The sequence below is a fragment of the Athene noctua genome, chromosome 14, assembly GCF_965140245.1.
Source record: "Athene noctua chromosome 14, bAthNoc1.hap1.1, whole genome shotgun sequence".
NCBI classification, from domain to species: domain Eukaryota; kingdom Metazoa; phylum Chordata; class Aves; order Strigiformes; family Strigidae; genus Athene; species Athene noctua.
The window spans coordinates 19,829,640-19,842,331 of NC_134050.1; the positions used below are offsets into that span (position 1 = coordinate 19,829,640).

The window sequence follows — 12,692 nt, forward strand, 5'->3', positions numbered from 1 at the left end:
CCTCCCAACCCTTCCTCCGGTGAACCCCCCTCCCGGCGCGGCCGGACGGCCCCCGGGGCATTGCGGGCGGCCGCCCCCTGCGGAACCGCGTGGAGGGGCGGAGGCGAGACCGGCTCCTTCGGGGAGAAGGGGGAGAGGAGAGCATGGCGGCTCCTCGCAGCACCCCAGAGCTGTGTACCGGGGCAGCAGCCTGTCTGCCCCCCCACAGAACACCCTGTTCCTGGGAGGCCGCGGCTCCAAGTTGATGGAGTTTCCTGCAAATACAGCCCTTTGTTTTTCGGGAGGTGGGCAAGAAACATGAGAGGAAGGGAAAAGCTTTCTTCCCTTTCACACGAAGCTGAGGAGCCTGAGGGAGGCAAGGTGTGGCCAGCAGCGACAGGGAAGGGGTCTGAGCCCTGGGCTCGGCACTGGGGAGGCCGCCTCTCGCTGAGTGGGTTCAGTTTTGGGCCCCTCACCCCAAAAAGGCCATTGAATGACTCGAGCGTGGCCAGAGAAGGGCAACGGAGCTGGGGCAGGGTCTGGAGCACAGGTCTGCTGGGGAGCGGCTGGGGGAACTGGGGGGGTTCAGTCTGGAGAAGAGGAGGCTGAGGGGAGACCTCCTGGCCCTCTGCAACTCCCTGCCAGGAGGGGGCAGAGAGGGGGGATGAGTCTCTGGAGCCAAGGACCCAGCGCCAGGCCCCGAGGGAATGGCCTCAAGCTGCCCAGGGCAGGGTCAGGCTGGCTCTGAGGAAGGATTTCTGTGCAGAAGGGGCTGTTGGGCGTTGGAATGGGCTGCCCAGGGCAGGGGGGAGTCCCCGGGATCCCTGGAGGGGTTGAAGAGTCGGGCTGACCCAGCGCTGAGGGATCTGGGGGAGTTGGGAATGGTCAGGGTGAGGTTCATGGTTGGGCTGGAGGCGCTTCAAGGCCCTTTCCAACCGAGATGATTCTGTGATGGCTCAGCACAGCCACAGCAACCCCTCTCAACAGTTTTCTCTGCCTCTAAACTTACTAGAACACCCACAGTTGCTTACCTTTGCTAACCTTCTCCTAACAGTTTTCTCTACATTCCTCCAGGCTCACCAAAACACTTACCTTTGGTCAGGGCAACTGCAATTTTCTCTTAGTGCAGGCAAGCTCATGTTATATCAGCTCACCACAGAGCAGCACTGGGTGGGAGGCTGGTGCAGTTAGGAGATCCAAATAAATTTCGGAAGGTGGAAAGATCCCCTTGTCATAAACTAAACAGACTGTAGCCATTCAAACAGTTAGGTAAGTGTGAAAGTTTACAGGGGCATCAAAAAGATCAGCACAGCGAGAGAAGCAGCTGCTCAACTCAAAGCAAAGAAGCTCAGCAAGAGGGAGGTTTGGGGGGTACAAAACAAAAAACTAGTTTTTTAATTGAATCAACATAAAGCAAAAGCACTTTCTACCAAAGTTAGTTGGATTTTGTTTTGGTTTTTTTTTTAAAAAGAAAAAGTCTTAATTCATCTTGGCATGTCTATTTGCACTAGTTTTCTTATAACTGGTCAGAAGTTTCTCATTTGGAACACTGTTATACCTGTCCTTAACAACTCTCAGACTATACAAAGCTAGGCCTTCATCCTCACAAAATTTCACCAATTATCTCAGTGGAGGTCATCCCAGTATCCCCTCTCCTGTTCCTTCCACTTCAAATGTCCTTTCAAAGGATACAAGGGAGGCTGGTACCCTCCTCATAGAGGGGCTGTCCAGGTTGCAATAACAGCTACTGCCTCACAGTCAGATGATGAAAGCAACCAAAGTCAGCAGGGAACCCTTGTATAAATCCAATACTTGAGTTTAAGTTAGGCCTCATACTCCAGCCTCTACAGAGTGCTTTTTCATTAAATATTTGCACTTTCCATCCCTCAGACAGGCAGGAGTCCAGCCTTACCTTTCTTCCAAGTCCTACCCTGGAGCCCACCACCTCACCTAGCTGGCAGGAACTACCCTTGATACAGATTAGCTCCATCCTGGAGCACCTAAAGAATTAGCCCCACTTATCTCAAGTCCTCTGTTTATGCCCTATACACACCCTTCTTTCTCTTCCTCCCCTACCTCTACTTGCTTTTGTAATTTCCTTCCTCTCTGGTGTTTGACATTGTTACGTAACCCTTGTCAGTTCTCATCTCCACCTGAAGAGGTGAGCATTTGCGCACCTGAGCCTTGACCCTCTTAAAGGCCCTTAGCACCAAGACAATCATAGTGCTTTCACCCCGTGCTTCTGGTGACATGGAAAGGTATTTCCAGGTAGCCAAACCCAAAGAAAACATTATGTCTTGCATTTTCCAGAACAGGGATTGTGCTGCAGAAGAACTGGTCAGTGGGCTGTGACTTTAGTGGAAATGTGTGGCAAAACTGAATACTGAACCTTGTTTGCAGATACCTCCCTAACACTTGTAACCACAAGAACAGCTTCATCCTCAAGCCAACACTGCTTCCTCTTTTTTCAGCATTTCACAACGCTAAGATTCCTACTGTGTCTGGGAAATAAACAATACCGTGACAATCACTTGATTTCTCAACAGCAGTCTCATCCTAAATTGTTTACATCACTCTGCCTTGGCCCTCAAGGTTATCTGTTTGAGGAGGTTCAACCCTATTGAATCAAGTTAATGAAGTAAGCCACGTGAACAGTAATTTCTTTGGAGTGCTGCCTGGGTACTGACACTAACAGGCTGGCAAACTACTATGTTTTTCTCAAAAATAAATTATCCCCCCAAACGAATCTTTTTCTCCTCAATAAGAAAGTACTGCCAGAATCCTCTAGTTGCTCTTAATCCTGCAATAAACCAGGTCAGCAAGACTTACATGGCAGCTTTTCATGTGTATCAAACACCTATCAAGACACTGCAAGTTCACTCACGCCCTTACATGTTGTGATGTCACTGAGACAGCTTCTCATGCAATTTCTCTTTGTTGCATTTATTTTATAGTCTAACGAATAGCGAGCAGTTAGTACACATGAGATAATTAAGTACAAGAAAATAATCTGGTTTTTTGGGTAAGACCTTGGCTGTGGGCAGCCAACGGGAATTAATTTGAAAGGGAAGCTGAGAGGCAGTCTGTTATACTGTTGTCTTCAGCATGTTACTTTAGTGGGGTTGCCTGTAGCCAGCAAGACTGGGGCACTGGTCATGAAGAGCAACCCGAGTGCTGTTAACATCACTGATGTCTTTTTCTTGACTGTGATGTTTGGGTACGTTGGACAATTCCATGGCAAACTCTTGGGACTTGCTTCGTAAGAGTGTCTCCTGAGGCAACGGAGCAGTCCCCTTGTCTAGCTCTCTTGAGACTGAATTTTCCTTCTAGGAGAGCTACTACAGATATCTCTGCCCTACATAAGTCAAACCTACTGAGTTCAGCAGGGTTCCTCCATGTAGCAGCTTGCAAAATTGGGCCTTAGTAGTAAGAGTGAAACTCGTTGACAGTGGCCCCAGGGAGCCATTACTTATTACTTTTCAGTAGTATCCAGGACATTCACCCCGCTTTCCAAGTAGTGAAGATGTCATGTTACACTCCCTGCCCCATGGTGCTTGTGAGGAATGATTTTCAGTCAGAGTTGATTTGAGATGGCACAGCATATGTCCCAGTGAGGAAAGCTTGCATGTTTCAGCGTCAAATCTATGACTAAATCACTCTTCCCTACTATCAATTTAGTAATGATCAGTTACCAGTGTAATCTCTGGGCACAAGGCTATCCTTTCCTTTCCCTTCAATGCCTTTGAGCTTTTATTTATGAAGACATCAGGAAAAACCTGTCCTAGCTAAAACTGATTCTGCAAGGGCCACCACTCCAAGCTTTTGCAGGCACCAGTTTTCTCCGAGAGCATCATGGAATACAACACATCCACCTCACTGCTTTCCTTGCCCTTGGAAATGATTGCTAAGTCTGAAGAGGCACCAGTGATACTTGAAAATTCAGAATAGTGTCCACAGAGCAGGGATCCCATCTCCTTCACAGCTGAAGTTCATTGAGATCAGCAGAAGAGAGTGGTGAATGAACTCCATCCAGAGCACCAAACAAGTCTGCAACAGAATTCCAGGCACATCACTGCTCATGTACAAAACCATCAGGTGACAACTGTTTTATAAATAAATGGGGGATAAAAGCTTGAAGTGCTTTGATTTTACCTTCACAAGGAATACCTGTGGGGTGGTTGTGTAAAATACACTGGCTCCCTGTGGCAGTGTAACAAATGCCATATTTTCAGTGTTCTCAGAGAACTGCCCTGAACAGTTTACCAAATAAGCTGTCCTTCTCTTTCTGAAAGCAGATTGAGCATCAAGAGCATTCATTAAAATTATGCACTTTCTGGAAGGAATTTAAAGGTGGTAAGAGGACACCCAGCACAAGACCAGGTCCATAATTCAAGGTTTAACAGGTCATAGGGAGAAAAAAAACGGGGAAGAAAGAAGTTAGTCTAGAAGTAGCTGTAGTCCTCCCCTCATCACAGTAGCCAGGCAGCTGGCACCATAAATCTGTCTCATCCCACAAGCCTGGGCACAGCAAAACTCATGGAATAGCTCAGTGCTGCTGAAACAAATCCCTTTGTCCATGGAAAAATCCCTGTGGAGTGGTGTGACAGGGCAGTTCCTTCCTGCGAAGACACTGACTTTGCTCTCGTAGCAGCCAAGCAAGGCAGTATCACAGGGTGAGGGTAAAACCACATCCAAGAACCACTCTTTTACAGTGATCTGAGATGGAGAAATCAGAAAGGAAACACAGCTATACCTTCACTCCTTCCAGTGCCAAACCACAGAGCCATTATGAGTCTGACAGAGAATTAGGAGCAAACACAAGTGGCTGTCATTCCTGCCACAAAGATCACTGTGCTAGGCCTTATGAGACAAAGCAGATGAAAGGTATTGGCATTGTTGCCTCCTGTAACTTTCCTGAAGCAAGCACAGAGGGCAGCAAGGGTTAGTTGCTCACATCACGGCCATTCTGAGGACCTAACTTTCAACTTTCTCCCTTGGCTGCTGTGAAGTCATGGGCATTTTCTCCCTCAGTACACCACAGGGAGTTAAAACAGTTTTTCCTACTTGGATTTCCCCCATCTCTCCTCCTCTCAGAAGTACTTGCCACGCTTTGTCCAATGACTCATAACCAACATAGTTGTTTCAGGAAAAAAAAACAAGAGCTATGTTGGAAAAACTTCAGTATAGGCTGCTCCAGGACACCTTTTTGACACTACCTGTGGAGACTGGGTATGGGAAGAGCATCACATGTGCCACTTGCACTCTACCTTATGGTGAGAGGCAAAGACTGCTGTAGAAGTCAGGGTAAGTTGCCTACCAGAACCATCTCCTAGCAGAATACACTTTATAAAAGCAAAATCTACTGTCCTCCCAAGCTGATGCATTCTTCTGCTCACACCAGAGATCAGTTTCAGTTCTCCAAAACCACCATTCTCCTCATAAAATAGTTTTTGTTCAGATCAAGGTGATTCACATCCAGTTACCCCCAGGACAGCCATTCAGTAGGGTGGGTACCTCTGCACTGTCTGTGTCCTGTGAAGAGCAGGATGCAGCAATGCTTTTTGTTAGATTTTATGTTAAGCATACAGATGTCACATCCAAGCAGAGTCAAGCACTTTACTGGTATTGTCCCTCGATCTTGGAAATCTGATATAGCAACAAAATTGGTGCCTTTAGACATTTTCAAAAACTAATTGCTATAACTAGCTCTGAAATGTTAATGTTTCTGGGCTAGTTCAGACCTGCTGTCCATTCAGTTTCACATATTTTGGAACTGATTAAACAGATCTTGAAAAATAAAAGTCCTTTTATTGCTGAATAGATGGGACTCTTCCTGAGTAAGTGGGATGGCAAAATAGTAAGGTGAACTTAATATCAGGTAGATTCAGCTTCCACATACTGTTTATGAAACAGCAGCATCAAAACAAGCATCCAGGTTCAGACAAGCTGAGCCATTTCTTAAGCACTTCAAGTGCGTTGACTCCCATGGCTTGTCGGAAAATTCATATACCTGTTTCAGAGACAAAAAAATCAAAGCTTTGTTGGAACTATTTTAAGAACAGCTGTCTGAATCCAATAGCACTTATTATAATTATTATGATAATAAACTAAAAAAAACATTTAAAACAAAGATTTTTTTAATATTTTCTCTATAACAAATAATTAATCAAATAGGCCGAATCCCATGTCATCATCAGATTCTTCAGATTCCTCCTTCTTCTCTTCTTTCTTCTCCTCAGCTGAAGGAAAAAAAAAGGACCAATGGTCATTATTTACATTTTTCACCCCACAGATTTAAGATACACATTTTGGTGTTCTCTGTTTCCATGTTGTTGGTATTTCAGCCTCTGCAGTTCATCTCATTCCCTTTCAACAGCCAAATATAAACACCAAGGAGACAAAGACACTACTGTTGAAGAGATGCTTTATACAGCAAAGTCTGTCTGGTTCTCCATTCTAAGCCAGACCGGTCTTAAGGTGGGTAAAGAACAAATGCTTCCGATTGCCCAAGGAAAAATAACTGTTCAGTTTACACTTCAATCACATAGTGCACTGCAAAAGTGGAAAAGCCTTGAAATTTGCACTCAATTTTTCAGATTTTAACAGAGAAAAACGAAGCTGCCCTGTAACAGTGCCTCTGCACTCGCACTCACCGGCAGCAGGGGCAGCAGCTGCAGCAGGAGCAGCAGAGCCCCCTCCAGCAGAGACTGCCACAGCTCCCCCAGCTGGCATGCTGGCAAGTTTTCCGTTACCTGTGTGGGACAGAAAATGAAGTATTTAAATGCTCATCGCAAGCACAGAGGTAAGTGAAAGGAAGAAATACAAGGGTGCAGAAAACACAGATACTATGTCTCATGGACTGAACCTGTCGCTGTTAGCTGAAAGGAATGAGAGGCTGCACCCATGGTAAGAAAGTATAAACCATTCTGTGAAAAAAAACCTCAAGAATTTGAGATTCACAAAGGCTTATCCTGAGAACACTTGACAGCACATTATTAGTAAGTTCTCTTCTGTACACAAGTCCCCTATTTTTTTTTTCCCAAAACTGCATATAAAAACAGTGGCAAACACATCCATTTTACACATGCAAAAACCCTGTACTTTTTCTAAATACAGCATAACTACCCAGAAATTCGTAATTTCAAGATACGTCAAAAATAACATAGGCAGCACTGGCTTCCCCCTGCCCTTTTTTAAGGGTACAGAGAACTGTGAGGGAAGACTGAATCACACTTACAGGAGAGAAGGGGGTGAGGGGAAAGATCTATTTATGGCCAAGAGTACAGTATTTCAAACAACTTCTCCAGCACCCTATGAACCCTACTGCAGTCCTCTGAGATTAGTAAACTGACTTCTGATTTATGCTTGTCTTTGGAAAGCTAGCTAGTTCTCTGGCATCTGCCTTTCACATACCAAGGCTCCCACAGCATTCAGAGGTTGCGTACACAGTATGTTTGCCTGTATTCCAGTTTCTGGGAATCAGTTTCTAAATAATTCTCTGTTACTTTAAACTCCAATAAACTAGCCAAGTAAACAAACATGTTTCATATGCATGTCAGTATGTTCTAGGAAACAACCGACTTTATTACAGAAAGAGATGGCATAAGTGTGTTGTAAGCACATGCATAATGGCTCTTTTAGGTTCAGACTGCATGGACAGAAATGTCCAGTTATTGCTCATAACAGCAAGGCCAGGCAAAGTCCTGGCAACCTTTAAGCAAATATATGCCCAAAAGTTCCCTTGTGCCTATGCAATTGCAAAAAAAAAAAAAAAAAAATTAATTAATCAAAAACCTTTGCACTACCTCAGCTCTGCTTTATTTCAGCCCTATGACCCAGTCAATGAACGTTAAAAAGTTCTAGCTTTGGTAAAAGCCAGCAGGTAAGAGCACAAGCTTCTGCAGAAGTCAGCACTCAGAGAGTCCTGTCTTAAAGTAAGAGAAATGCCAAACTTGGGGAGCTCTAGAAGAGATGTGTACTGGAGAGGATTGTGTTAATCACTGAGGGTGTAACTGTACCTCTCATGTGAACTGACATTTACATTTAATGGCCTGTTCTTCCTGTTTTATGTCATTGGTGCACACAAGTGGGTAAATACAAAGTAAAAATCTCCCAGAGAACTTGAAGTACAGCTAATTCTTTCTCCGGTCAACATGTCCAGAAAACTACGTCATGAGCATACTACCAGTAAGCTCATATGTGCTTAAGTTTTCCAGTTTAATGTGGTCCACAAGCGAAACCCAGCAGGTACTGGCACCGACCTGCAGAGAATTAGAATGGACCTGGATTTCAGTCATTTCGGCTGAGATCCAGCATGGAAATCTTCAGCTGCAAAGCTGAACTGATGAATAATCAGGGTGTTGGCAGCAATTCTACACTCTCAGGTCTACGTTACCAAAATAGTAGAGACAATTATCTGTGACACTCAGAGACTGTACTTACCCTGAGCAATGACATCCTCGATGTTTTTTCCATTCAGCTCACTAATAACCTGTGTAAATTAAGTTTAGAATGTTAATAGTTTCAAAACAGCATAAGCTATATTTAAACAAGTACTGATTAATCATTATGTGCAGTGCCTCCTCCTGCTTATCTTGCTGCTTGTACAGCCCCAACATTCCTTATTTCTCAGTGAAAGGAAAAGGACACTGAAATGGAAGCTTCAGCTAAGTCTCTTACACTTTCCTGAGAGAGCATTTTCATGAGATCTGTTACAATAAATTTATAATGAATCCAAGGACCTTGCAGAAAGAAGGATACACAGACGTTGCAGAGCCAATTAGGAAACCCCACTAATGGTCTGTTAGTCTCTGAAGGACTGTTAACATATCTTGCTTAATACCCAGCGGGAAGCTCTGAAGCACTGGGCCCTAACCCAAAAACCACAGGGCCCTGTCCTCAGCCTTACCAAATCTTACAGCCAAGCTGGCCATTGTATCCTTGCACTGGAACAGAGAGTCCCGACTTCAGTTTTACTACCATTGTTGTATAACCAGGGATGAGGAAAGCAAAACACAAAACCAAAAATTGCTAAAGCAAGCAAGCACTTTAAAAACAAAAAGAATGCCACAAGCTTAGGGGTGAGTCCCTCTACCAAGAGTCAGTGCTGACCACTGCCGAGTCGCCGAAGAGCTTTACAACAGGCACCTTCTGCTTACACAGAGCATGTGATCTGTGAAATGCTGTGCCAGTGTGCTTGCTTCATCGGCAAGGAAGGTGTTTTTACTGGCATAAGATACAGCCCGTGCAAATAAAAAAAGGATTAATTATGACCAAAACAAACTCCAGAGAAGCTTTTTGGATATTGGAGGATCAGAGAAAACTGATGAAGGTATTAAACAAACAAGCTGAAGCCCAAAGACCTGGTGCTTAAACCATGAGTTCAAACCAACATCCCAAACCATAATAAGGATGCTGTCAGCTCAGTCAACCCATTGTTTGGTTGGGCCTATGGCAAAAACTGTCTCCAGCTGGGAAAGTAACCTGTTCTTCCTCCACCTCACTGGAAGCACTCTGTATACAAGCATGGGTCAGGAGAGAGCACTCTTTTTTTGGCTTTTTTTTCCCCCCCCGGCCATTTATTTTTAGGTCCACAAGGCTGAAAGTCTATTATATCACAAGAAACATTCTAATTAAAATACTCTCTTCTTAAAAAACCTGGTTTTCAACACAACCATTTCAGTATTAACTTCCAAAATCTACTTACGTCTTAGTATTGAATACTTTTAATATCCATGTTATAATTTGCCTACATTTCTTGGTGAAGGAACAAATGATTCTTTGCAGTACGCTAAATAAGAATTTATTACTAAACTTCAGGCCTTCTAAAGTGTTAGCTTTGAATCAATACCGACCAAAAGCCAAAATTAAGTGTGAAGTGCAAACTACACGTTGTGTCAGACCAGAACTTATTTTCAATGCGTCCTTATCTGCAACCACCATCCCACTGAAAATTTATAGGTTGAACAGTCAGAATTCTGCCACAACTCACAAACATCTTTGCAGATGACAGCTGTTAAATAGGAAAACATTGTAAAAATAGTTGATTGGTTAACCAGCGTTTTAGAAATCACGCATATAAATGACTATCAAACGTCTGAACAAAGTAAGACTAGATCAACAGCAAGGCAGCTAAAGAAACACTGAAGCCAAAGACCAGATCCTGTGTCTGATGCTGACAGGAATATGACCATCTGCAGAAAGAGGCAATGCCACCTTGTTCATGCGCTCATCGTCCGTCTCGATGCCAACGCTGTCGAGGATCTTTTTCAAGTCCTTTGACGTAGGAGACTCATTGCCACCGAGGACCGCGAGAAGGTAAGCTGCAACGTAACGCATCCTGGAAAGCAAGAGACGTGGATCTTCAGCGTTCATCACCTCCCTGCGTGGCTGGAAGAAGCTTTTCTCCTCACGGCGCGAAGCAAACCTTGCCCTCCCAGCTACAAGTGTTTTGCTCTACTTTTAAATGGAAACCCACGGCGCTGAGGCCGCGTACCGGCCGCCCGCCAGCACGGGGCCCCGCACAAGGCAGCCCGTTAAACACCGCTGGCGTCGGGGGAGCAGCCGGCCCGGGCCCGGGCCCACTCCGCCCCCTCTCCCGAAGGAGGCCGGCACCCGAACGCCTCTTCACCGCCGGCTCCCTGCGGCGTTCGCCTAAGCCTGTCCCACCCCTCCGCAGGCCGGGCCCCGGGCCCAGGCCGGGAGCACATGGCCGCCATTTCCCCGCTCCCGCCCGGCCCCACGCGGCCCCGCCCGAGCCCCGCTGGCGGCCGCGGCCGGAGCGCGTGGGCCGGGAGCGCCCGTTCCCGCGGGGCGTGGGGAGGGTGCAGGGCCGCCGCTTCAGCGCTTACTTGGGCGGAGGCGGCGGCGCGGAAGAGAGACCGAGGACGTGCGCTCGCTGCGGCAGCGCGGCGGCGAAAGGGAAGGGGCGGTGCCTCGGCAAGGCCTTCTTCCTGTCACCCCCCAACAACGAGCGCTGCCATTGGGCCAGGCCGGCGGAAAGTGGGCGGGCCAATGGGAAGCCGCGGGCTGTGCTGCCGCCGGGGCGCGCAGTGGCGCATGCGCAGGACGGGGCTGTTGGGGGGCGCCACCGCTTCAGCGCGGGGCTGCGGCAACTCGTTTTCCGCTTTATTTATTTTTTTTCTCCCCAAAAACTGCGGCATGCGCGCGGGTTGGGCGGTGCCACTCGCGGGCCGTGCCGTGCCCTGGCGGGGTCGGCGTGGTCGCCCAGGAAGCACAGGGCTTTCCGCTGAGGAAAAGCTCCACGGCGGGGACTGGGCGGCCTGTCACAGAACCACGGTATCATCTGGGTTGGAAAAGCCCTTGCAGCTCCTCCAGTGCCACCATGACCCTCACCCTGACCGTTCCCAACTCCACCAGATCCCTCAGCGCTGGCTCAGCCCGACTCTTCAACCCCTCCAGGGATCCCGGGGACTCCCCCCCTGCCCTGGGCAGCCCATTCCAACGCCCAACAACCCGTTCTGCACAGAAATCCTTCCTCAGAGCCAGCCTGACCCTGCCCTGGGCAGCTTGAGGCCATTCCCTCGGGGCCTGGCGCTGGGGCCTTGGCTCCAGAGACTCATCCCCCCTCTCTGCCCCCTCCTGTCAGGGAGTTGCAGAGGGCCAGGAGGTCTCCCCTCAGCCTGCTCTTCTCCAGACTAAACCCCCCCAGTTCCCTCAGCCGCTCCCCAGCAGACCTGTGCTCCAGACCCTGCCCCAGCTCCGTTGCCCTTCTCTGGCCACGCTCGAGTCATTCAATGGCCTTTTTGGGGTGAGGGGCCCAAAACTGAACCCACTCAGCGAGGGGCGGCCTCCCCAGTGCCGAGCCCAGGGCTCAGATCCCTTCCCTGGCCCCGCTGGCCCCGCCAGTGCTGACACAAGCCAGGATGCCATCGGCCTTCTTGGCCCCCTGGGCACAATGCTGGCTCATTATCACCCCCCAGGTCCCTCTCTGACTGGCAGCTCTCCAGCTGCTCCTCCCCAGGCCTGTAGCGCTGCTGGGGTTGTCCCGGCCAAGGAGGCTGGTGTCAGTAACCCTGTGGCAGGGTCTCACAGGTGGGGTTATGGGAGTTCCTGCCCATGCTTGATTCACTTGATTTCTTCCTGCATTAGGGAAATTAAGAAAAGTGAAAAGTTAACATTGTGCCAAAATCCACTGGACTCAAATAAATCAGGACTGCTGCAGCAGCAGGGCAGTGGGGAGGCTTTGGCTATCCCTGCCTTGCTGCCCTGGAGGCTCCCCAGAAACCCCCTGCGTGGTTCAGAGGACTCTCCTCCGGTAACTGGTACTGCCTGACAACCACCGAGCTCCCAGTTTCCTAACTGGGGAAGTGCTTCAATGGGGCAGTCAGAGGTTTGTGTTTACTCCCTGTGGAAAAAGAAATTTCCCTCCAGGCACTGTGCAGCTTGTGCTCAGCTTTGAGCGAGGGGTGCTTCTCCCAGGGTGCAGCACTGCTGTGTCACAGCATCAAGGCATCAGCTGGAAACTTGTCCTTAGGGACAAACCCGGCTTTGCCCTTCTGAGGGAAATGGAGAGCAGCACAAACACTTCGGGGCCTTGCCAGGATGCAGTGTTAGACCAATCGGCATCCCTCTCTAAAAGGAACAAGCTCTTAGGAGACTCTTTTGTTAGGATATTATTAATAGTAGGAATAATTGATAAATTATTAATCTTACAGGTTTAATTAATAGGATACAGGTGCTCTAGGAACAAT

General features: G+C 47.8%; 1 protein-coding gene and 1 non-coding gene across 2 annotated transcripts; both read right to left on the reverse strand.

Annotated features, from left to right (window-relative positions):
• Nucleotides 1-5,767: 5,767 nt before the first annotated feature.
• Nucleotides 5,768-10,928, reverse strand: RPLP2 (ribosomal protein lateral stalk subunit P2). The gene is made up of 5 exons (XM_074918298.1): nucleotides 10,830-10,928; nucleotides 10,195-10,318; nucleotides 8,422-8,470; nucleotides 6,633-6,731; nucleotides 5,768-6,218 (listed from the first exon to the last, which is right to left on the reverse strand). Exons 2-5 carry the CDS (start codon nucleotides 10,315-10,317, stop codon nucleotides 6,142-6,144), a joined length of 348 nt encoding a protein of 115 aa, XP_074774399.1. The 5' UTR covers nucleotide 10,318; nucleotides 10,830-10,928; the 3' UTR covers nucleotides 5,768-6,141.
• LOC141966278 (small nucleolar RNA SNORA52) lies at nucleotides 8,131-8,263 on the reverse strand. Its single transcript, XR_012634572.1, has one exon. It is a non-coding gene; the product is annotated as a small nucleolar RNA SNORA52 (small nucleolar RNA).
• Nucleotides 10,929-12,692: the final 1,764 nt, after the last annotated feature.